Source organism: Atractosteus spatula, chromosome 8 (assembly GCF_055471065.1).
Source record: "Atractosteus spatula isolate fAtrSpa1 chromosome 8, fAtrSpa1.hap1, whole genome shotgun sequence".
In the NCBI taxonomy this organism is placed as follows: Eukaryota; Metazoa; Chordata; class Actinopteri; order Semionotiformes; family Lepisosteidae; genus Atractosteus; species Atractosteus spatula.
The window spans coordinates 57,944,565-57,969,341 of record NC_142713.1 but is presented as its reverse complement, the minus strand read 5'-3'; the positions used below and the strand labels follow the sequence as shown (position 1 = coordinate 57,969,341).

General features: G+C 41.0%; 1 protein-coding gene across 1 annotated transcript in view; it reads left to right on the top strand.

Moving 5' to 3' along the window:
• LOC148829911 (ankyrin repeat- and BTB/POZ domain-containing protein 3-A) overlaps nucleotides 1-24,777 on the top strand; it is a 164,552-nt gene that overhangs the window by 120,082 nt on the left and 19,693 nt on the right. The window contains exons 3-4 of the mRNA XM_088923777.1: nucleotides 8,277-8,481; nucleotides 24,239-24,391. Of these exons, the coding sequence (XP_088779903.1) occupies nucleotides 8,277-8,481; nucleotides 24,239-24,391 (358 nt within the window). The remainder of the gene's footprint in view (nucleotides 1-8,276; nucleotides 8,482-24,238; nucleotides 24,392-24,777) is intronic.

Sequence of the window (24,777 nt, the reverse complement as noted above, 5' to 3'; positions counted from 1 at the left end):
GCAACTATGTGGGATTGTAACTACTAGCTACCTACCTAAAGGGCTATATGGGAAAGGGTACCTGAGAGGACTGTGCTTCATTTGTAAACTTTTCTTAAGTTCTTATGCTGCCTGAGGCAGAAGATCTCAAATCTCTCTCCTCAGAGGCAATTAAGTGCTGTACTGTAATGATGAAGTTTGGTGCTACACTGCCATGAATGACACTAGGCAGAGCAATGACAGCATCTTCAGGCACAGTGTAAATCTGGCTGGAAAAGGGGTCTAGCTGAACGTCTTTGGTTTGTCCCCAAGGTGCCATCCATAAAACCTTTTTTTGGGGGAGAGTTTGAACTATCTGGAGTAGAAAACTAAAGCCAGTCTTGACCAGCTGCTGCCTCCTCAATCCAGTCAGAGAAATTTATCTGAGAGTTTGCATTGTTTCCTACTGTTCTCTGGTCGATCTGTTTTAAAGGCACTGTATTAATTATACCTGTTCTGTGAATGGCTATCAGGCAAGCTTCCCTCAAACTATGTATATTATTTTAAAGAAAACAAGGTATCGATAATATTCATTATATTTTTGCAGTACTGTTGAATTAATTTACAGAATGGGACATTAACCCTTCATATGATCTTTATGGGAGATTAATTTAAAATTCAGAACAAGATTTTTTAGATATGCTTTACCCAAAGGGTTGTAGGAGCATGGAAGTGTGAAGCCACCCAGCCATGTTCTTTTAATAACATTTTCTTGATAAAAATGTTGGTGAAGTGACGAGGTTCTATAGGGCCTCCTGTTAGTGTTAAATTATTTAAATAAAGGATGTGTGGGATTTTAAAAGATTCTTTTTTATTTTAATGTACAGCATCTGGGATCTAAACCTGCTTTTGTCTTGAGTTAGATATTAGATGTTAGATGATTAAGCTTTTATCAATATATAATTTCTATCAACATTTATACACTAATCAGTATTTAACTGAAATGACTTTGGAAAGTGCTTGGGCTGTTATTTTGCTTTCATCTTAGGGGAAATTACAAAACATGCATTTCCCAGGTGTGATGAAACAGGGATAATCCATTTTTCCTTCATGCCCAACACTTTGTAAAGAAAGTTATTTTTGTTACGTAATGCTAAATCTGCAGTCCTCTTAGTTGACTGCCTGTCTCGGTGCAGCTCTGCACTCAAAGCTCTGAGGTATTTAGTATGCTAGTGCCTAATCCTGCTTATAATGCTGATGCTCCTGTGTCTTCAGCCTGTCTTGCACACATCCCCAGTTGAGCTGCACACACCATTTGAAGATTTCATGGCTCTGTTCTCTCCTTTTTTGAACCTGTCAAAGCCATGTACTTTGCACAGTCCTCTCAGGTACCCTTTCTCCCCAGCATAACAGTTTTTTCTGTTTCTTGAAGGCCATCTTCAGAGCCTTATGCAATTTCTGGATTCCCTCTTCAGGCATCTTTGTCAAATGGCGTGTTATATACTTCTCTTGCTATTCGGTGACTTGATCTCTTAAAGGTACATTCAAAACCAGTGGCGCTGTTAATGTGGATACAGAGTTGCAAAAATGTTCAGGTGTTTGTCTTCTTAAGTGGGCTTCTGTATGTTCTAGCCAGTACAGGCATTCGCTCTGAGTTCAGGCTGAAGTCTGCAGTTTACAAAGGGGCTACCCTGAGCCTGGGTCATGGCTCTTGCTGACTGACCAGGTCTTCCCCAGTCAGGAGAATTCCAGCAGGCGGGGAGACAATAGGATAGGGATGGGATTAGTTACCCAGGACGTCCTCAGCTTTCTGGCAAAGACCAGCATCTGTTCGGAGCATGCAGGTTTGTAGTGACCTCATTGAGAGCTGTGCCACTCCTCCATCCTGCAGCAGTAATCCAGTCAGCCTCTGCGGAGCTTACAGCATGTCAATAGAAAAGAGATTCTGCAGGTGGGTGTGTCAGAGGAACGTGGCTGCGCGTCTCGGTTTTCGCCACCCTCTATAGCCAAGTCTTAAAATTGTAGTTCCAAACTGCAAAGGCTGGCTATAGAATAAATTGCATGCTGGACATTAAAATATGTTCTAAAAAAATAAATGTAGCATGAAAAGCCTATTACTCCAGACTGGCCAACAAACTACATAGTGTAAAAATGAAGATATCTCTAGAAAGCTCTGAATGATGAAAGTCCATGAGTTCCAATGATATGCATGGAAATCTTAATGTAAATGTTGCGTGTCAGGACAAGCACTTGCATAATTAATGAATAGATTGAGCGCTCTGCCTGCATGGGCTTTGGAGATTGGCGTGAGAATCTAAGCAATGCCGCATTCTCGTGGACCAATTCAACACTGCCTTGACCAACTTGGGCCACTTGCTGTTGGCCAGCACAGCTTTTTATAGAGCAAATTGTCTGTAGGACTTTCAAGTCTTTCTTGCCAAGCTTTCTGCTTGAAAGTGTCTGTTGCAGCTTGAAACATTTGCCCCTGTGTGGAGAGAAAGAGGGGCAATGTGGCTAAGGCGCTGCCTTGGGGTGAGATATTACATTAAAGATCCAATGGTACAGTTTTACAAGAGAAGAGATGTTACCCCTGTTGCCTGCAACCAACTAATACATTTGGAATTGCCTGTATCTTGCAGCGTCTTGTCTAATTACAGACTGAAGCCCTCTTTGTTGTTTTGATAGCGGTTTTATGTTTCATTGTCACAGTATCAATTTAGAAAATAAAAATAAGTTTATAAACAGGTCACAGTTTTGACAAGAGTCTTAATTGTTTTAAATGTTTGGTTTCTGCCTGTTTGCAAAGAACACCCAGTCTAAAACGAGAAGATGATATAACAGGAATCTGATCATGCATAGCTCCAGGCTATAGTTAAAAGCTTATGAGGGTGATTAATTGTCAAGGGCAAAACTAATGCCATTGAATCGTAGGTCAGCTGCCCCAAAAGGCAGCGGTGAGCCAAGGAACAAGAATTGTCATGTGCCATGAAAACAATTAGCACTCATTGACAGTAGTGGGAAAGTAGCAGTCAGCACTGCTGCCTCATCGTGTTGGTTTCTGGGTTAAATTCTATACTGGGGCATCTACCGTGTGGAGTTCGCATAGTTTACACTCACCTTTCCAAAGCCATGCCAGCCACGTTAACTTGTGTCTGTAAATTGTGTGTGTGCCCGTGTACTGGTGTCCCAGCTTGGGTGAAGGCCTGCCTTGTTCCTTCCACTTAAGGGATATGCATGATTGTCATGACCTTTACCGAAACTAAATGACTTCACATAGAGGACAGATGGATGATAGTAAATGGCACACATGCTGTTACTATGTTCCTTACTTTTCAGAATTTGATTTTCATTTGGTTACTTTCACATAACACATTCCATATACCACGTATTCAGACCCTCCTTATGGTATTCCATTCTGTGAAATTACAAAATCTTGCACGCCTGTCTTTTTAAAACTTCACATTTTATCCGAAACCTGCTTGCTCAGATTGAAGATTCCTAAGGGTAAAATAATTACCAGTAAAGAAAAGAGATATATATTGATTTTATATGTACTCATCCATGTGGACTCAATATTTGGTGGCTGCAATTACAGGCACAAGTCTTTTTGTAAAAGTCTCTGTCAACTTTGCATGACCACCTGGTGAAATGTTTGCCCACTCTTCTTGCTAAAGCTCTTTGGAGTTGCTTGGGGATTGCTTACGGACAGCAGTTTTGAGTCTACAAATTCTACAAATTGTCAATCGGATTCATGACTTGGTCACACAAGAGCATTCAATTTCTTATTCTTAAGCCACTCCAGTGACCTAAGACTTTATGCATAGCAGGAAAAGCTCAGAAACTCCCATGACGGTGAAATGCTCAACTGCAATGAAATGATGTGTGAGAAATAAACTGAACTGATGAGATGGGATACAGTAGCTGACCTCAGGTTGGCACCAGAACCCTGCTTTTGTTTTGTTAATTGTTGTTAATCCCTTCTGTAATTGGCTAATTGGATGTAATTGGATGTCACTGCCCTCTGAAATTGAAACAGTGTAACACTCTGCTGTGGTAGTCATCTGCTGTCTAGGGAGTAGTTGGAGCCTGCGAGTCACTGAAATCAAATCCCATCACAAACAAGGAGGGCTGCACTCATCGCAAACACACAGCCCTTGAAGGACAGTGTGTGCTCTTCATCTCGCTCGAGTCATTGCAGGGTTACAGTGCTAGTTGGGCTTGAGTAACTAAAAAGAGTTTACAAACTGGGGAAAAAATGGTTAATTTTAAAAATAGAAAGGAAAAACAGTTAACTTGTATTTTTTGCTGTAACAGATGGCAAATGTTTATTTGCTGTAGCTCCCATTCTCCTCCTAAGGGGAAAAAAGGTTGACTAAATATGAATGGAAAAAAATGTTCTTTTCCTTCGTCTTTTTGATTAGATTATGGCATTTGAGGTCTTTAGCTGCAGCTTTGCTGTTGGCAAGGTTTCTCGTAATCCTCTCAGTAATGATGCAGTCCAGAATAAGTCAAATGTGAAGATGGCAGTCACATTAATTTAGACCCAGGCCATTGCAACCTGATCTGTTTCTCAGGGGCTCTTCTCATTAAATTGTATTTGTCTGTCCTAATTGCTGGAAAAGGTCTGATTAATCTGTAATTTAGTACTGTAAATGTGCAAATTTGATCGCAAGGAAAGAAACCGGAATTAACATTTAATCAAAATTTCCATACCAAAGTTTGGTATGATGATGATTTTCTTAAATGCTGTTAGTCCCCTGACACCCTCCCCCTCTCCTAATGAATTTCCAGTAACAGATCATTTGACGTGTTTATCGAGTCTTGCCGCCACAAGCTACTCAACATGCTGATGGACAAACACCATTGGCAGAATTCAGTGAAGTAAACATGGGTACGTTCTGCCCACAGTTATCTCAAATAGCTGTGCTCTGCCTTTCAGTTAATGCAGATCAGGCAAGCACTGATTTGACATTCCTAGTCCTGCTTGCTTGTGTGAGGAGTGGAGCTTTCCCTGGTCTTACCGGGATTCAGTCCCAGTGCACAGCTCCACTCCCTAGATAGCTGGCAACTTCAAAGGATTGGATCCTTTACCCAGCAGAGCTTTTTACACTGTTCAGGTGTCAGAGGTCTGTGACATCACTTCTGTAACTCGCTCAGTGCACTGAGTCTTTGTTTCATCTTTACGGTCAACAGTTCATAGACAGACAAAACCGTGATTCTGGGAGACAAAAATACGAAAGTGAACTCCTAGGCAGTGGTTGTTGTGTTTGTCAGCTTCAGGGTGGAGTTTAAAATAAATTCAAAACTGCTAGGTGATATTTATGTAAATCATTTTCAGAAAGCCAGTGCTAGTTTGAGTGGGACAATATTATTGCATATATATTGCAAGACATTAATCAATATAGTAGGCAGTATTGTTCACAAACTATCATGTTTTAACGTAATGTTATCTTGTATAAGTGCAAACAGTATCTCATTTTAATGTAGTTATCTCATTTAAATGCAAAAAGGTTTGTGTTTAAACACAATATTATCTTGTTTAAACACAAACAAATCTGTTAATAAGCTTTCATACCAATCAAGCAGCTTTTTTAAGGCTTCAATTAGGTAATTACTCTTAGCTGGAATGAAAATGCAGGTGTGCGAGTCTCCATGACCAGAATAGGGAACTCCTGCCTTATATGCTCTGGTAAAAAAAAAAATTGACCTTACCTATGACCTCTGACCTTTGCTGAAATACTGTATACTGTATATGGCAATGGTTACACTTTGACACAAATAGGAAATCATATACAGTATGTTTTGTATAAAAATGACCTTGTGCATAACCTTTACATTTTCCTTACACTAATATGAAAACCTTGCTTATATACAGTAGCATCATACACAGTGCAGATAGGGACATGGTTACTATAATCCACTATTAGGAATCCATAAATGATCTGTCAAAAAATCACATTTCCCTTGAAACACCCTACCCATGACCTCTCACATTTCCTAAAGGTGGATGTATATTGACTTGGCTCCCGACCAATGAAAATATATAAAGATTAGTCGCATGGCAAACCTCAATAGTATAGATCAGGTTGTGGAAATATACGTAAAGAGCTCCTTGTACATTTTCTCCACTTTTATTCCAATACAGGGACAGAGAATTTGGAAGGTTCAGTTAATATTACACCCCTACTACTAAATATTCATCTTTCTTTAATCAGCTGGAAACACAGTGATGTGTCTTTTTAAGATAATAACAGAACAAGGATTTAGTGCCAATCCACTGTTACTTTTAATGGGGAATGGCTGTAGTTATGAGGATGCAATCAAAAAATAAAAACTGTTAAATCTCTTCATCTTTAGTGTGTAAAAGCAACATGACCCTCAAGCATGACCTTATAAACATACCAAACGAGAGTGGTGCATTTTAATCATTATTAAAAGATTGAGTGTTCCTATTACCTTTTTAACATTCTAAGGGTAATACATTTGTTTCTTTAGGAAAAGATTAAAATGGCCTTGAATAGAATTTTGCAATACATTTTGAAAAATAAAATCACAAGGCAGAATTCCTCTCATCTTTTCTGAACTGACACATGTTTTGTGCTTTTTTAAATATTCATTAAGACTAAATACAGTAGGAATCACCTGAATTCAGATTCATTTTCAACTACAAGTAGATTCAAACTCAGGTCATCAGACACAGAAGTGCTGCATATCCACAATAGATACATTTTAAATAATTAAAATGTAAAGCAATGCAAAGCACATTTTTTCAGCAGATTTCTAAAACAAGGCATGCCATTTTGTGAACATTCAAATATTGTCAGGGAAACAGTTTGCTGTGTCAGCTTTCCTTCAAATTAACAGCATTTCTCCCAGAATAAACACATAGATGGGTTTAATGGTGTACTTCTCCAGACAGTTTAAAAAAAAAAAACTAACAGCATCTATTCTCCTCTCCAGAATAACAAACAGCATCTGACATACTATATTAACAATTCTCGCCTTTGCAATTCTGCTCTGTTGATATGATCGCTTTCAGGATAGTCTAGCTACAGCCTGTATGGTCAGGTTGAACAGGACATTCTCTGTCCGTTGACCAGATAAAACCTTGATGACAGGTGGGTTAAAGGACTGCTCGTTGTAGTGGACAAAAGCCAAGCTTTCTTTTCCTGGAGCTTTTTCTACACCAGAAGAATGCTAAATCAGTATATGAGATGGACAAAAAAGGAAAATCAAAAATATTCTGTGCACACCCCTGTATTTTGTTTCATCCGTGGAACCCATGGGGTTCTTAATTGTAAGGACTGAGAAAATATATAACACATCTAATTCTACTCGTGTGTAAGCAGTCCATATTTAGTCAGTGTAATATTTTTGCTTTACAGTCAGATGCAGAGAATAAGGAAATATTTGATTTGCTTCCATCTATTTCAGGAAGGGCAAATGTGGCCCAGTGAAAGTTTGCCAAGATTTTCCAGTGATATGTAAGGTTACCATACAGCACAAGTACAGTAAATAAGTTTGTACTGTACAGGTTTTCAAGAAGGTTCCTGTGTAATTGAGAGAGACTGGCACTTTTTTGGATTGTGTTTGATTTGGGAGAAAAAGTGTAAAATAACGACCACAACACCCGTGTCACGCCCTCTGTAGCCAGAGGGCGCTCCTTCTCTGTCCTGTCCCTAGTTTCCTGCCTGCTGTCCTTCCGGTCCCTCTCTTTCCCTTGGGCTATATATTTCCGGGTCTTGCACTCTGCCAGGGCTGAGCATTGACGTTCGGATGTCCTGAGACCCGCCAAGCACCAGGTCGCCCCATGTCCGCTACCTGAGGGCATTGGTTTCTATACGGCATTCCTGAACTCTTTGCACTACGAGCCCGGGCCTTTTTCCCGTCTCGCCGCTACGCATATGGGTCTTTTTCCGCTCTCCTGCTGCCCTCGGGTAGTCCCTTTGGACGTCCGTGACAACCCACTGCTATCAGCACAAGTCCAAGTTTTCTGGTTTATCTATTCGTGCCCCTGTGCCCAAGCCAGATGAATCCTGGATGCCTTAACCTCCTGTGCATTTCATTGTCTACTTAATGGGCAACCTCAGCTGCAGCTCTGTGCACATGAGCCACAAGGGTTTCAGTGAAAGGAATGAATACCTCTCCACTGTCACTGCTTTGTTACCAGACAATCTTTTTGACATATTTTTAATCCAATAAACAAAAGGCCAAGCTTGCCTTCTAAACTTCGCTCTTAATTTTCTCACCTGTGGTTGTTTTTTGTTCTGCTGTTTATTTGCCGCTGTAGTTTGAAGTATTATTTGTGCCTTTTGCAGGTGACCTGGTGTCACGGGCCATGCACCATCTTCAGCCTCTTCACATAAAGAACCACAGCAACGGAACCCCTTTGCACCAGAAGCAGACCCCCGTGCACTGGGAACCCGAAGCCCTGTACACGCTCTGCTACTTCATGCACTGCCCCCAGATGGAGTGGGAGAACCCTAACGTTGAGCCTTCCAAAGTGACCCTGCAGACCGAGAGGTAATCACAGAGTTAGTTAGTTTTTTTAAAAAAAAACCAAGGTCAATGAACAGAACCTTTTTTTTCCAAAGCTTTCTTCTAGCCTTCTGAAAACCTAAATATATCACAACAAATGCTCTGTTTGAAACCACTACTGCTGTTGCTTTTTCGAAGAATGCTAACAAGTTAGTTAAGTGAAACCATGGATTATTCCACTTTTTTTTTACCTCATTATTTTCATTTCATTACCTCTGCCTTGAGCAACTGCTGGAAGAGTTAACATCTCCTGTTTTCTTAAGAAGCTGGTAAGATACCATCATGCCATGGAGATTAATTTGGATTTCTTGTCCTTAAAAGACCATTGTGTCTACACTTGGTCTGTGAGAGGCTCAGTGCTCCCATCAGACACTGTGGAGCTCGCAACTTCAAAAATGATGAACAGTTCTGCAGGTGGGCCTGTCAAAGGCACATGTCTGAGTGTGTCATTGTCTCCCAGGTGCGTGCTGGAGTCTTAAAAACATTTGGTGATTCTAAGTTGGCTAGTTATATACTTAAAGGAGTTTTAAACAGAAATACGTGAGGAGGTCAAATTGTAATCTCTCCCGGCCGCTCTATGCTGTAAAAATACTCGTCTGCTGTGTACGACTTTGCTAGGTCATTTCAAAGTTGCATCTTTTCTAGCACGTTTCTAGGTCTTGTCAGAGGCGGATGTCTGTCATGTTGCTGGAGCTTACTGTACCTTTATTGTTCCTGTGCCTCATCATCTTCTCCCGCTTACCGTCTTCTAGCTTGGTGATGCGACCACTGTTCTCCTCCTCTGATCCAGGCTGCGAGTCGCGTCCTCGCCTCTTGTTGAGCAAGCATCTCTCCAACCTCAGACTCTTCACAGACAAAAATCGACTCCCTGCACTTGCAATGTTTTGCTTCCAGTTCTCCTGATGTCATCAACCCTCCCTGGACCTCCAGTACAATAGCAGCTGCTCCCTCTGTGCTCTTCCGTAATCCCCGCTTGTTTCACTCTCTCCCTCTCTCCCCCCACTTCTCTCCCTTTTTGTTTGAACGGAGCGGCAGAACCACAACACCTACAGCCCCATCTATCTTTATCTACCCCTTCCCCAATCCTCGTTTTTGCTGTCCCTAAGTACGAAGAAGCTCCCCTAGTTTCTGATGCCCACCTCACTCCACATCTTCCCTGGGCCTGGGCCACATCGTTCATAGCCCTCACTGCCCCAGGTCCCGTGTCCCACTCACGGCTGACCCCTTTGCTCCCCCCTTGGCTGGTGGCCAACCGGCATAGCGTTGGCCCTCAACTAAACCACCACCCCCAGCAAATTTTTACCCACAGCCTCTCAAGTGCACCAGACTCTTTTTCCTCCAGGCCATCGGATCTGTCCTCATTTATCCTCATCCACCCTCAGCCAGAACAACTTCATTAAGTGGTATCTCACTGCCACATGCAGTTCTGCTTCTGTGTCAGTGCAGTGGGCCTCAGCCTACTCCTTCTGGGTAACCAAAGTGTTACTTCCATTTTCTAGGTTCTTTCTCATTACCATGCTAGGGTCTGTTACCTGTGCTGCTACCCAATTCTTTGACTTTCATTCCATTGCCTGCCAGTTTTGCAGTTCTCATTCATTCTAATCCACAGTGTACTCTCTCCAGTATTCGTCTGAAACCTTGCATGTCCAAAAAAGACTCGGTCACAAAAAGCTCATGCTCCAATATTTCTATCATTGAAGAAATCTGCATCAGTTTTTTTAGATTCCTTTAATTCTTTTTTTCTGTGGGGGTGTATGGCAGATCTGACCCTACGGACAGGGCTGTTATTTCCTTAGCCAGGTGATTTAACTCTAGGATATTAAGAATGGTATCCCTTAATATTCTTTATCTTATCTCCTCGTTATTACAATCTGGCTGAGCTACCAGAAAACTAATTGGGTATCTCCAAATTTAATGATTTTTTTCAGTTTCAGATAATTATGAGGAAAAGCTTGAGAAAAGCTTTGCACTGCAGAACAGATCAAAAGACATTTTCTGAAGCTAGATTGGAGATATGTAGTTAGATGAAGTCAATGATCATAGAAGAAAGCCCTGTTCTCAACCAATGAGTATGGTCATACCATACAATATCTGAAACCATATCTGCTGTCTCCTAATCCTACTGTCAGGTTTTGGGATTTCTGTTTACTTCCAGGGAAAAATAAGCACTGGAATTATTACCAGTATATAACTAGAAGTGAGTTACTTGACTATGGGAGGGATTGTGATGTCATATATACTGTAGTATATTGCAACATTTATACAGGCAAGGGTGACTGAAAATACGGATATTTTTACATCATTACATCACTATTAAATTAAATTGAAATCTGTGGTGTCTTTCTCAGTGGTGACAGGGTCCTAGAGCCGATTGTCTTTTCAGTGGGTTGAGTTGGATCGTTGTATCATATGTCTGTGTAAAAATGCAGTGCTCTCAAATTAGTAAAAGAATATGTAAAAAGTACAACTTTCTGTAACTTACCACTGCTAGTGTAGACTTCTTTTAAAAAACTATAGAGAATCTCTGTTTTTTGTCAGATTTATAAATGTTTATTATTTGAAACAATGCACAGCCTTGGAACATACGTTTTTAATACAGATAACATTAGATTTTCAACCATAATTTCTGTTGATTTATTGTGCAAGGTGCTACATTTAAAGTACTGCATGTACTGTGCTAATAATATAATATATATATATAAATATAATAATATATGCTCTTTTGAGACCTTAAGGTTAAGGAAGTTTCTTTTAACTACTGTCAGAAGTGCTAAACTGTATTTTTTTACTCATTCACATAATAGCCTGGCCGTATTCTGCGTTGCACTGAAGTGACAGTCTGCTTATCCCCTATGTGAATTAGCAGTATGCAGTAGGTTTATACTATGAATTATGCAGAATGAATTAGACTTCAAACATATATGTACCGCATAGAAACAAAATTGCTTGCACAATATCAATTATCCCTAGATCACAGGTGTGTCTTTTGAAAGCTATTCTGTGAATGCTTTGTGTGTCTGAAATGTTTGGAAACAGAGAGCCCATAATTGATTGTGTCAGTTCTCATCATAAGCACAAAAAGGAGAAAAGGAGAACATCTCTCATCCCTAGGAAGAATCTTGATCTCATAGGATATGACTCACTCACTAAAAAGCTGAACACACATGCCACAGAGTGCACAATCCCAGCAACAGAGATCCACAGAAACACTGAGTGGCTTCACTGACACTTTTCTCAACTGGTAGAAGATTCTCTGCTTTTTACTGTCAGTAGTGAAGAATTTCTAACTTTGTCAGGAACTGCTGGATCTCTCCTTTACACCAGAGCTGCAGAACACTACTGGGATTCTCAACCAACATCAAGATGTTCAATGTGGCTGTCAGTTCTCTTTTTAACATGGCTTCGCTATAAATCTGAATATTTATTTGAACAAAAATATTTTCCCCACAACACACACCCCCCCAGCATTGATATAATGCCCCTCCTTTTTACAAAAAGAAGGAGCAGCTCTGCATCAGAGTGACTCCAGGCCTCCACCTTGGATCCTGGCCATTGCCACTTCTACATTAATGATAACAAGGTGGGTGGCAAGGTGGCACAGTGGTCAGCAATTCTGCCTCGCGGTTCTGGGCCCTGGGTTCAATTCCGTGGGTGCTTTCTGCGTGGAGTTTGTATGTGATAACTGTTAAGTAGCACAGGTCGAGATCCGAAAGAAGAAAGAAAGGAAGCCAGGTGTACTCAGCCAAATCGAGCAGTCAGGAATCATATTTAGGGTCGGATTGCTGGTCAGGAAGCTGAGGATTCAGAGGTTTAGCAATAATAAAGGCGATGTCGAGAACGAGAACAGGGAGCTCCACTGGTAATCCCAGTACTGAGCGTTGAGGCGCAGGGGAGCAGTCCTAAAGTATGAGGTAGTAGGAGGGCGTGGTGCAGGACGGGGAACGTGGTTTGGATAATTCGTCTGTGCATTGGCATTTGTAGGAATCTGTGCTCGTGGGAATGTGTTGGTCTTTACGGGCTTGTGTCTGATTATGTGCAGTCATGACATTTCCGCCATGTGCAAATGCATACGTCTAGGTTAATTGGCTTCTGGGAAAAATAGCTCTGGTGTGAGTGTGCCCTGCAAAGGACTGGCATCCCGTCCAGGGTGTCCGTCCTTGGACCTGTTGCTTGCCAGGATTGGCTCTGGCTCCCCTGCGACCCTGTACTGGAAAAAGTTGATACTGGATGGATGATAACGAGGCATGCCAGGATCCAGTGATGTCTGTAGAGGGGATATGGATAGTCCAACAGCAACGCCAAAATATTTCTAGTTCTGGTGAGACCCACCTTTCTCACCACAGGACAGCAGCAGGGACCTTGAATATTGAGGACAGTGGACACTGCAGAAGAAACCTTCCGAAAAAGTAGATCCGTTTTCAAAACCTAGTCACGTCTGGCCACAGCTAGAACAGATGGAGAAAGGTTCCTGTAGTGCATCCTGCGCAGGGCATACAGAGCATACACACAAGATCAAGTGTATCATTTGATGATCAGGATTTTTGGAAGCCAAATTTATGTTATCCTAAATGTTGTGCCAGGAAAACTCTCATCTGTAGCATTCAAATTCCTATTCCACTATTCCACACAGCAACAGCTGCTCAAGGTTTGTGTAAAACCTGTAATAGAAAGATATAAACAGAGGAAATCCCTGAAGTCCAGCTGATTGTGCTTTAGCCAGCCTCATCCTGCAGGGGGTGCTGGTGCCACGCATTGCAGATCGAAGATACAAGTAAACAAATCACGAAGAGTCAGGTGGATCTGTTAAGACTACAAGTCCTGGTATCAGAGAAGATCATCCTCATTAAAGATGTGAGCTAGAAAGGGAAGCCTACTGTTATTCCCAAAGTAAAGCAGAGAAAGGGGAATTTACCGGTGAGGGATTTATGATTATGAAAAATAGTGTTTTCTGGAGGTGTGAGTTATTGCACCAAAAACAGAGATCATTACTTGTAAATATGAGGTCAGACCATAATTTACTATACCTGAGAGGATCCCGTTGTGTTGCAGGTTAGACTCCAGGTCTGTATTGGACTAGAGGTTTTTGACAATGGATGGAAGGACTGTAACATGTAGCAGTGAAAAAGTACTTTGCAACATACAACACTGCAACACGACACGCATGGAAAGCTGTGAAGCTCTTAATATAATATAAAATGGAGAATGGAAAAATTGAATTTGTTAACTTTGTGAGTTCTGATGGTGACATCTACAACGTGGCTTACATGTGTGTGACCCAGTAAGTGTTTGCACAAAGGCAGAAAGATTCCTGCTAATCATTTCTGCGTAATGTCATGGTGTTGTTTGTTTGCGTGACTCTCCAGGATCACTGTTTCTGCAGAACAGCGTGGTCTTGTTTTGAAAAGTGACGTGCTAAAATTCAGCTGTGCATTGCAGAGGAAAAGCTGATGTGGCACGCAGCGCTGCAAACCCGATGAACTGAAAATCAGCTTTCACCGTCTCGTTTTCCTGATTTGGAAAAGCTCTTTGAGAATTTCGGAAAAGCGTGTGTCTTGCTTTGCTATCTGTCCAGCTTCGACAAGCAGTCAGATACTGATTGTCTCTGTTCCACTCATTTTTGAGTTTCAGGCAGACCAGGTCGATTAACAGATTTTTACTTCCATGGCGTGCACCTTGGCAGTACAGTTTGCAATGGGTTTAATTACAGAGTACAGCAATTCAACAAATGAGTTACCTGCTGCCTAACTGTGAGAAGTCAAAAATCAAAAATAAACTGCATGAACCATAAATAAAACACCCAATCCAATATTGTTTCATTTTTTAAAATATTTTTTTTTATTTTGGAATAGTAAGGAAGAAATTAAATAATTGTAAAATGAAATTTTACAGTTTAATTGTAAGGTGGCCTCATGGTTAGCATGGTTAGCTGCCTCTCAGACATGGGACCCTGGGTCCATTTCCTGGGGTGCTATCTGCATGGAGTTTGCATGTTCTCTCCGTGTTCATGTGGGTTTCCTCTGGGCACTTGATTTCCTCTTTTAGTCCAAAGACATACTGGTATGTTAATTGGCTTCTAGGAAAACTGGTCCTGGTGTGAGTGTCTGTGTTTGTGCCTGTGTATTTCCGGCAAGAGACTGGCTTCCCGCCCAGCGTGTATCCTGCTTTACGCCTGTTGCATGCAGGGATAGGCTCCAGCCCTCTCATGACCCTATATTGGACAAAGCAGTTAGAAAATGTGTGGATAAAATTAAAATAATGGAGTTTTAACTTAAAATGTCGGGACAAGGGCAAACCCTAATCTCACCCTCTTCCACCTCTCTACATGTAAATATCACACTTACTTGCTTGCATTTCATTTTCTCTCCCTCCCTCCACCCCATTCATCGTGCTTGCAGCATCTATCTAGTTTGTCTTTCCCTTGTCGTTCTCCTCAAGGCGCAAGGTGTGTTACCCCAATAAAGTCCACTATTCAAATCGCCCCTCTTCCCTGCCTTGATTAGGGTCCAACCAAACTACTAGGATTACATTCTATGAGGACATGTCTGTTAAGTTTGAAATCTCAGATAAATATCTAAAATGCACTAGGTATTTTAGAATTCAGTAGTTGGGTTAGATCCTAATAAAGGCGAGATGAGGTATGCAGAGTGTATTTGGTGTAGCTCACAAGGCTGAGGGAATGACAGCCTAGTCAGCAGGGAGAGGCTGCCCAGACCTCTCTCTCCGATTGTGTGGAATGAGTCAGGGAGCTGCTTCAGGAGTGCAGAGGGGGAGGTAGGAGGGTATAAGAGAGATGCACTTCGGGAAGTGCCAGGTGTGAGACTTACATACGGAGGAGAGCAGAAGTGAGCAAGATTAGGATTCAGCCTTCCTCTGTAAATTTCTATTATAATTTATAATTCCATTAATCAACTGTGCATTACAGAGCAGGCAAAATGGAGAGTATATTTTATATTTGTATATTTTACAAATTCCTTATATATTTAACATAATGCAAATAGTGTACATGTAGATCTACATTTGCTATGTGCACTGCACTTGTTATTAAAATATAATATTCCCATAAAACCCCTGTGAGCTGTTCAAGCTGAACACAAGTTTAGAATAACAGACAGGCCTATGTAAAGAGCTCAGCTCCAACACCTCGTGGTCTGTGATGCTGAGAGTTTATTTATTTGTGTGGTCCGGCTACTGTGCACACGGTCAGGCAGGTGCATCAGACTGACAGCCAGTACACTCCATCTCAGACATAATTAAGCTTGCACTTCTTCTAGACTGCAACCTTTCTTTTCTGACCTTCTCCCTGCTGGAGAGACGAGCAGGAGTTCCGTCTCTATCTGACCTGCGCAAGAATGTCGCCGGTAGATATACACCATTTAATTCTGAAAATACTTTGTCTTGAGCTATTTTGTTGCTAGTTTTTCGTTTGAGTTCCCTCACATTTGCTGTTCCCCTAATGCTCTGCAAACCTGATTGTTCATACTGTTGGCAGAAGGCAGCTCCTGAACAATTCAACAGAAGAATGGAACCTACCTGTATGTTGTTGTGCTTGGTATAATTTGGAGTTACAGTGTGGTTATGGGCACAGTGACAAAATTCCTCCTGGGTTCATTTTAGAAGATTTAACCAAGCCTGCGCTCCAAGTGGGATTCCTCTGGGTCATTAAAAATGAAAGATATGCTATGTGTTGCATGAGCAAACAATTTATTTTATTGTTATAGTTAGGTTTATAGTTCAAATTATGAGAAAATGGATCATGGTGGGTGGCTCGTAGAGAACCAGTGTGATAAACTATGATAGCCCAGTCATTCAAATTAAACCTGCCTTCACTTGCATGAAAACAATTTTCCTTCATCCCGGAGATGACAAGTTTCTATCTGGGGGAAATGAAGATTCCTGCAACTCAGGAATGAAAATCAGCACATTCTCATTAGATTATGGGGTCATAAGCCCCATATCCAAGAAGCTGGTAAGCAAAACATATCACTTTTGCGTTGTCATCATTTGACCTGGCTTTCCTCAAATTATGTGGTGGGTGCTGAAACGAGCCATCCTCCCACGAGAAGTGAAATGAATGAGGGAGACTGAAGAATGATGCAGTCCAGACCCACTTTCCCTGCAGAGACACCCCACGCTTATGCTGTGCAGGCAAAGCACTGCAAGTGGAAATTGTGCCTTGATGCATTGTCTTCTGGTTTTCCCAGACATCGCGCTTCTATTCTTTACTACTGCTACTTATAATAATACCCTTTGTTTTATAGAGCACCTTTAAAAGTGGCTTCCCAAAGCACTTTTTACGGTAAGAAAACAAAACACAATGAGAGGAGACAGCAGAGTTACATGATCTTGTAATACAGCGGGAAAGCAAATGGGCAGACACAGAACCAGTTACATAAAAGCCCTTCTAAAGAAGGTTTTGGGTCTGGATTTGAAAGAGCTCAGGAAGGTGACTGTGATATTCTTGGGATAGAATTCCAGAGCTTTGGGGCGCAGCAGGAGAAGGCCCTGTCACCCCTAGAGTGTCGACGGGCTTGGAGGACAGACAGGAGACCAGGATTAGTCAAAAGAAGGTTCTACATCTGGAGCTATATAAAATGCTCTTAAATGCCAGATGTTCGTCATGCACAAGCAGATGTATGAAACTGAATAAATCCTTTTTGTTCAGATTTCAGCGATAATCCACTGGTTGTGTAACAATGTCTTTATTGGATCTGTCAGGTTAAGACCGATGAGTAAAAAAGAAGCAAAATGAAAAAGACGTGTGTAGTTTTCGTAATTTCTACGTAAGTCAGTAGGATGTTCACCACCCAGAGCAGAGGCAGAAGGGGAGTGAAATAATATGAGCGAGATCTCATTGATTTTCCTCAGATATGTTGTGTTCACTTTATGCTTCTGTCAGGCTGGATTTACAGAAATGTAATACTGTATTTCAGTAAGCACTAATTAAAGCAATACAAAAAGCGAGCTCTTTCTAAATGCCAGCTCCTTGCTTACCCACACTGTCTCTATTGTGATATAGAACAGGTCAGTCACCGCACTTCCCAGGAGCACTGATTACCTTGCTCAATCCATTAAAATAATGAAGGATATTAATCTGTTGGTGTACTGGAAACAGAGAAAGAGATGCTTGATATCTTAAAAAGAAAATATGATGTTGTTTTCTAGTTGGGTCTGAACTAATGCATCCTTGTCATGGTAATTTATGCCTCAAAAATCTATGTATGTAGTATTAGAAACGTGAAAGTCTCTAGACGCTGAAATAAAAGCGTGCTCGGAAACAGGGGAGTATTTTTCATAAGACAAACTTAGAGAGAAAAGGCTGATTTCAGCACTTTTCATACAGAAGGCTTCCCAAACAGCAGTTCTGTGGACACACAGCTGGAGTGTATGCTCATTTCATAATAAATAGGTTATTTTGAATGTGAATGAGGGAGCTGGCACAATGAGCTAGCGAAAAGCACACTTGACGTCCAGTGTGATAGAATAATTTTTCCATGCAAAATATTCCATCATAAAATGGCTGCTTGGGAATATTTAATGTAAAGGCACTGCTTAGCTGTGATCTGCCTTTGGTAACACAAATAATAAGGTCTGCTATGCACAGTGCTGACCTCATTACTCAGCTTTTGTCCTCACTTAAGGAATAATGCAGAAAGGTTGTGGCATATCTGTCCCTGAATATTTATCACCTTATTGGCCTGTTAGACTAAAGAATTTGGAAAGCCTCATAAATATTTCACAGTTTTTCTTTCCACAACAAAATTTACCGTAGGGTGTCCCATCTACAGTAAAAAGCTATTGTGAAATATTAGTTATGCTCTTTTTTGCCTACACAGCAGAATTGACATGTTATAACAATATCTGTAAACCATCTGCTCTTTTAGTTTGTGTTATAATCTAACAAGCAATTTTGTGATGGCAAAGAATTTAATAATTGCCACCTAAACCTGCACTTAACTTTATGGGCTGATGAATATTTGAGTGATCCTTAAAGGGTGAGTAAGCTTTTTGTAGAGCCAAAAATATAAAACTTGAACTATGAGATCCTGATTCAAGAAATACTTAATTCAGGAAGTTTGTAACAGATGTTTGAGAGGAAGGTTAGATCTTAATCTTGCAGATTTCTCCTGCACTCTCCTACATATATATGTCTCTCACCCATACTTGTAGCTGCTCCCCAGCTCATTCCTCACAATAGTGAAGGGTGCGTTTTGGCAGCTAGACGAGTCACACCAGATATTCTCTATATGTCATCCTTCCATCACATTTTTGAGGATCTACCTGAACTGCTGAAATCCTTCAGAACTCCTGGCACCTTGGAACGTTATGTTTGCAGTGTGGAAGAGATCATGTGGTGTAGTTTTTAATTAATGTCTTCATATTGCCACATTTTATTCCATTCATTTAATTTCATTCTTAGATATGCAGACTTCTTTAGTTAAAAAATATTCCAGGAGGCTATACTATGTTACAGCTTGTCTGTTTCTTTACAGGGTGCTTTTAATTAAAATTAATTATCATTTAGCTTGATTCCCAAATCTCCATATTTCATTACTCAATGTGTGCCAGCCATATTATGGGAAATTTCTCCCGTTGGTGAAAAGAGGAGGGCATTTCTTTTTCGAAGAGTGTTGCACAAGTGCAAAACATGCTGTGACATTTCTGGAAGCTTGTAGAAAGCTTTAATGGTGCAGAGACAGCAGGAGTGCGGAAAAGGAAAATTCAATTTTTTAACTTAATCGTAGGTTTGGGAAGTTATCTGGCATTTATTTGCAGTTAAAAAAAGTGGAGAAGCTCTTAGAGTTGTGTAAAAAGCTTCTGTCATCCTGAAAGGATTTCATTTTTCATACAAACAGTATCTTCAACCAAAAACGAGCAAACACTATAAACCAGCATCTGGATATTGACAGAGCCATACAATTTGGTAGATTTTTTTCCAACATAAAATACTGCCCCACTCTGTTTCATCAAAGTCTTTATGTTACTTATTTATTAATAGAATACAACTACACTGATTTCACCCAATGACAAAGGGTAAATACCATTATTCAAATCACCAGTGTTCAGCCCAGAGTAGAAGTGACATTTAGCTGTGCTTCAAGTCCAGGTGCTGATTAAATAAAAGGCATTTTTTTAAAAAGGCAGCCAGCATTATAGAAGCATTATAGAAACTGACATGAACACAGTGAATAGGGAAAATCAAGAATAAATATGATATTTCGTTTATGATATGCAGTTATTTATTGTGGAAAGCATGAAAAAAACATATTTTTCTTGATTTTTACAATCCTTAAGGTTTTCAGTTGGGTAAGAACATGAAGGAGCTTCTTCTCGATTCAAAGCAGTTACAGTACTGCAATACGCTATCAATTCAATTTGTTTGCACAATGCATTTAAGGAAATAGCTCCACAAATAAAAATGTACCTTAATAGTGCTACACCTTTTTTAAACCGATGCAGGTACCAGCATTGGTTTAAATGGGAATAGCCAATCAGTTTCTTAATAAGCTATATGGAAAATCATATCACCTATTTGCACAGCCACTGCAGTCTTTTAACATTAAGAGCAGTGCAACACAGACCAGCTGTCTTTTTAGATGTCTTAAAGACTAGAGTTAAAATTGGTATTCCTGTGGTTTTGTAAGTTTTGGGGTTTGTTTTTAACTGGGATAAAGATACTTCCTTCTTGTGGTGAGCTGATGGAAAGTGAGACATTGCTGCTTTTCACTTTCAGCCCTGAAGGAATCATTTGGATAATTTGGTTGCCATGTGGAGAGCAGACGGAGAGTGTTCTGGAAAAGACACTTTAGCAGAAAGTAGGGCACAGAATACAATAGAAACAACAAAGGGAAATCATCCATTTGCCGACAAGCTCGTATGAACAAGAAGTTTTAGTGCCCTGAGTAACATGCTTGTGCACTGGGACTATAGGAGAGCTTATTGAGCTTCAATCAACATTAGCTGCTGTGATTGAGATAGGTCTTGTTTGTTGCTGCCTTTTATGATTTCTGAGAGACTACAGTTTGGTTTTTTCTTGTGTATATATGGTGGGATTCAGACTCCAACTTTGCTGAACTTGTCCTTTGTATGAAGACTTTTAGATATAACCAAATCAAGCTGAATGTTTCTAATGCTGCTTAAAGGCATGGTGGCCTCAGAATTCTCTCTAATTCCCATGTATATTTTTTTTTCTTTAAACCTTATATCTTATCCTACAGGGCAGGTTTCATGTATTTATACCAAACGTTATGAATGTAATGTAACACATACAGTAGGACAGTGGTTTTCTACCCTGTGTTAAGGTTCCATCTTCTCGCCACCAGGGGGCGTCTCAAGACAGCTATACTAAGCTTTAGCTGATCACAGACTGACAAGTGCACCCAGGGCTCCACAACTCCATTCCTTAGCTATATATAAACTGTACTTTCATGCCCTTGTATGCCTCTGGTTTAAACTTACTTACCTGGCTTTTCCTGAACCTAGTTTCCTGCTTCTTATCTTACTCAGTACTCCTGTACTGCTCCAGGCCTTGTTTTTCTTCTTCTTCTTACATCATTTTCTCCTGGTTACTCTGGTTTCCTTTCCCCTGCTTCTTGTGTTTTATTTCTCCTTGGATTGTCTTCTCGGTTCCTGAATTCGGCCAGTTTCCGGACTGAATTATAGTGTTCTTTTAGTGGCCCCTGTCTGTTGGAACCTGCACAGGGTCCGTTCCCCTGCTTACTGGAGCTGTCCAGGCGGCTGCTAACACCCTGGCCCTGGAGGAATACTGCGTCACCTGGGTTTTTGCTCACAGGCAAATTGATTTCAGTTTTCTGTCCAGGTTAGATGTTTAAATATTGCTTTCTGCTCTTAAAATATCAAATACGTGCTGGGGCTCGTTTCAATCCCGTACCAGTTTCTAAGATTCAGAACTTTATTCATTCAGGCATGCTGAAATGTCGCCAAAATGATTTTTGCAGAACATAAAACGCTCACAGTGGGAATGTCTGATACTTTGTCATTCCCATATCTGTTCATCATAAATTGATCACCTAAAACGATATAACAGTATGTAGGTTGAGGAGAGGCTGCCATAAGGTCTATATGCTGAAGCTGCCGAAAACACTGTCCTTGAAGTTAAGATATTTTTTCATCTCAGGACTGCCTTGCAGGAACAGATTAACCAAAGTGTAAATAAGGAAGCAAGTATAGTAATTATTTAGCGCTGGAGATTTCAGTGGTTTCAAGTCAAATTCTAATTAAGATGAGATGAGGAGTATGGAGGATTAGTGTGCTTAATATATGAATAGTTTTACCAGGCTGAGGAAATGAGAGCCCTGGCCGTCAGGTCAAGACTGACAAAAAAAACTCACTAGTGAATGAACCAGGGAGGTAGCTGCAAGAGTGAAGATGGGGCGAAGGGAGGGGTATTGCCTATCTGTTTAACAATTCCATATCGAGCCTGAGCTACAAAGAAAACCAAGTGACGCAGTGGTCCTCCGAAAGACCGAGTCTGGGAACTGACCCTGGACAGCCTTATAACTCATTAGAACATGATATTCAGTCCTGAGATCGCAGGAAAACTCTTTCTCACAATATATGAAAATCAGTCTTCTAAACAAACTCACACTGATTGAGAAAAATAAAATGGTAAAAATATTCATTGGCTATTTTGATGCCATTCTGGATTTTTTGATTGAAGAAGTTAGTGTTAATTCTTTCCCATTTTGTCTTCTTGTTCCAATATTGCTCCCAATCCAGAAAGCTGGTTTTATTTGCTAAGTAATTAAAGTGTAGCTGATTGTGTTTTATAAGATAAGAGACACATTCTCATTACTCCGATGAATTCTTTTTTAAACAAGCCATGTTTATTCTTAATTATTTTGTCTTCATTTTTCAAAATAGCTCCCATAGTAAAATGATATTTTGTTTGTTGAGCAATTAAAATACAGCTCACTGTTTCTTAAGAGATAAGAGTCCCATCCTCAGAGCTCTGATAATTTCTTTAAAGCAGATTCTATGTAGTATCAGCCAAGAAACCAGATGTAAGTAAAATATATTGTTTCTGTATTTTATTGGGTGTAACTTAATGATTTACTGACCAGTCACTTAGCCATCAGCTTAAAACATAAATGGGCACGTAGCCTGATTATAGTCAATATCAGGTCATATTCTGTGTCTGCCCAGAAGAAACTTACTGACGGGTCCTGCAGTATACCATAAGCATTATATCACTTCCTCATCATATCACTTTTATACTGCTGTTATGATATCATCATACCATCTTGTTACCTGATCTTAGTAGCTAAGCCAGGACTGAACTGGTAGACCTCTGAGGGAGGTTACAAGTTCTTGCTTGATGTTAGTTGTCCAGTAAGTAGCACTGTTCCCTCCATTGGTAATAGGAGACATTGTGCCGTAGAAGGTGATGTAAGGTTGAGACATTAAACCGAAGTCCTGACTACTTGGTCATTAAAGATCACGGCAATATTTGTAAGAGTAGAAGAGTTAACCTGGCTAAATTCTACTCTCAGTTTGGGCAATCTGGCCTTCCTGAAGTTCTCCCTTATTTGAATTGTCGAAGTTGATCTTGCCCACCCGATAGGCTGTGTAGTGGGAATTATCAGGCATAATAATTCATAATTCCTTACACTTATAAAGTTCTTTTCTGGACACTCAATTCAAAGTGCTTTACAGGTAATGGGGATCCCCTCCACCACCAGTGTGTAGCCCCACCTGGATGATGCGCCGGCAGCCATAGTGCCCCAGTACGCTCCCCACACACCAGCTCTCAGTGGGGAGGAGAGCAGAGTGATGAAGCCAGATCATAGATGGGGATTATGAGGAGGCCATGACTGATAAAGGATCCTTTACTAAGTCCTGGACAATTGGGCATTTCTACTCTTTTCAAGAAACGCCCTAGGATTTTTAATTACCTCAGAGAGTCAGGACCTCAGTTTTATGTCTCATCTGAAGGAAGGCACCTTTTTACAGTTAGTGTCCCCTTCACTATACTGGGGCATTAGGACCCACACAGATCACAGGGTGAGCACCCCAATAACACCTCTTCCAGCAGCAACCTTAGTTTTTCCCAGGAGGTCTCTCATTCAAGGTCTCCCATAACCAGGCTCACACCTGCTGAGCTTCAGTGGGCTGCCAGTTGTGAGTTGCAGGGTGAAATGGCTGCTGGCAACAATGACTGTTAACGGCTGTTACACTTCATGTCACCCACACTCATGGTTGTTGGAGCTCAGAGGTGGAAGAAATGGGGAGCCTTCTTATATGAGGACCACTTTGGCGTAAACAAGTGCCACAGAGGTGTAAATAATTTATTGTTGTGCTTAACTACACTCATTTTCCACAGTCCCTCTCTGGGGGAAGAGCCCCTTTTCTTTCCTTCATATACCGTTTCTTTATTTAGGTGTATGCATCACTGTCCAATATTCATTTCTCTCAAAGCACTGCCTCATTGCACAGGTGCATCGTCTGCTCCAGGCAGCGGAGGATCGGTACTCCTTCGGTGACTCATTTCAATGTGGAATCTCCTATGACAGCTGAGAATTTAACCTTTCATAAATGAGGGTGATGGAGTTTTCTCTGGGCTTAGTACGGCAGGAGCTTTTTCCACGTAATATCCAATATGTTGAAAAATGAAAAAGTGTGCGCATGAGCCTGAGAGAAACTGAATTGCTGGTTTTCCAAAAAGCAGTTTGAAGGCTCTCGTGCCGTGTTTTGGTGATTGCAATGGCGTGGTCTCCCTCTTCAGGCCGTTTCTGGTACTGCCGCCGCTGATGGAGTGGATCCGAGTGGCCGTGGCCCACGCGGAGCACCGGCGCAGCTTCTCGGTGGACAGCGATGACGTGCGTCAGGCAGCACGGCTCCTGCTCCCCGGCGTGGACTGCGAGCCCCGGCAGCTCAAGTATGACACCGAGCCGCTCAGCGCACCGTGGAAGTGCACAGTTCACAGCCACGTCAGAGCCAAGACGAGAGATTATGCAGGAATTCCTGCAAGTACTGTACCGTACATCTTGCGTGCATGACGTGCAAAGTAAGATGGAGCATGAGGTATTTGATCAGGCAAACGATATTTTAATTTAAATCTTTATGGCAGATGTTCCCGGTTTAAGCACATACAAGAAAAATGTAACACTGATTCAATCCCAAATCCCGGCGGAGCATTAATAAATGGTTTACACGAGTGGCAGGAATTTCAGCCGTGATTAATATTTGCAAAGGCTAAAGCAGCGGCCGTCAGCATCAATGTAAGACGTTGACTTTGTTCAAGCCTTCGACTCAAGACCGTAA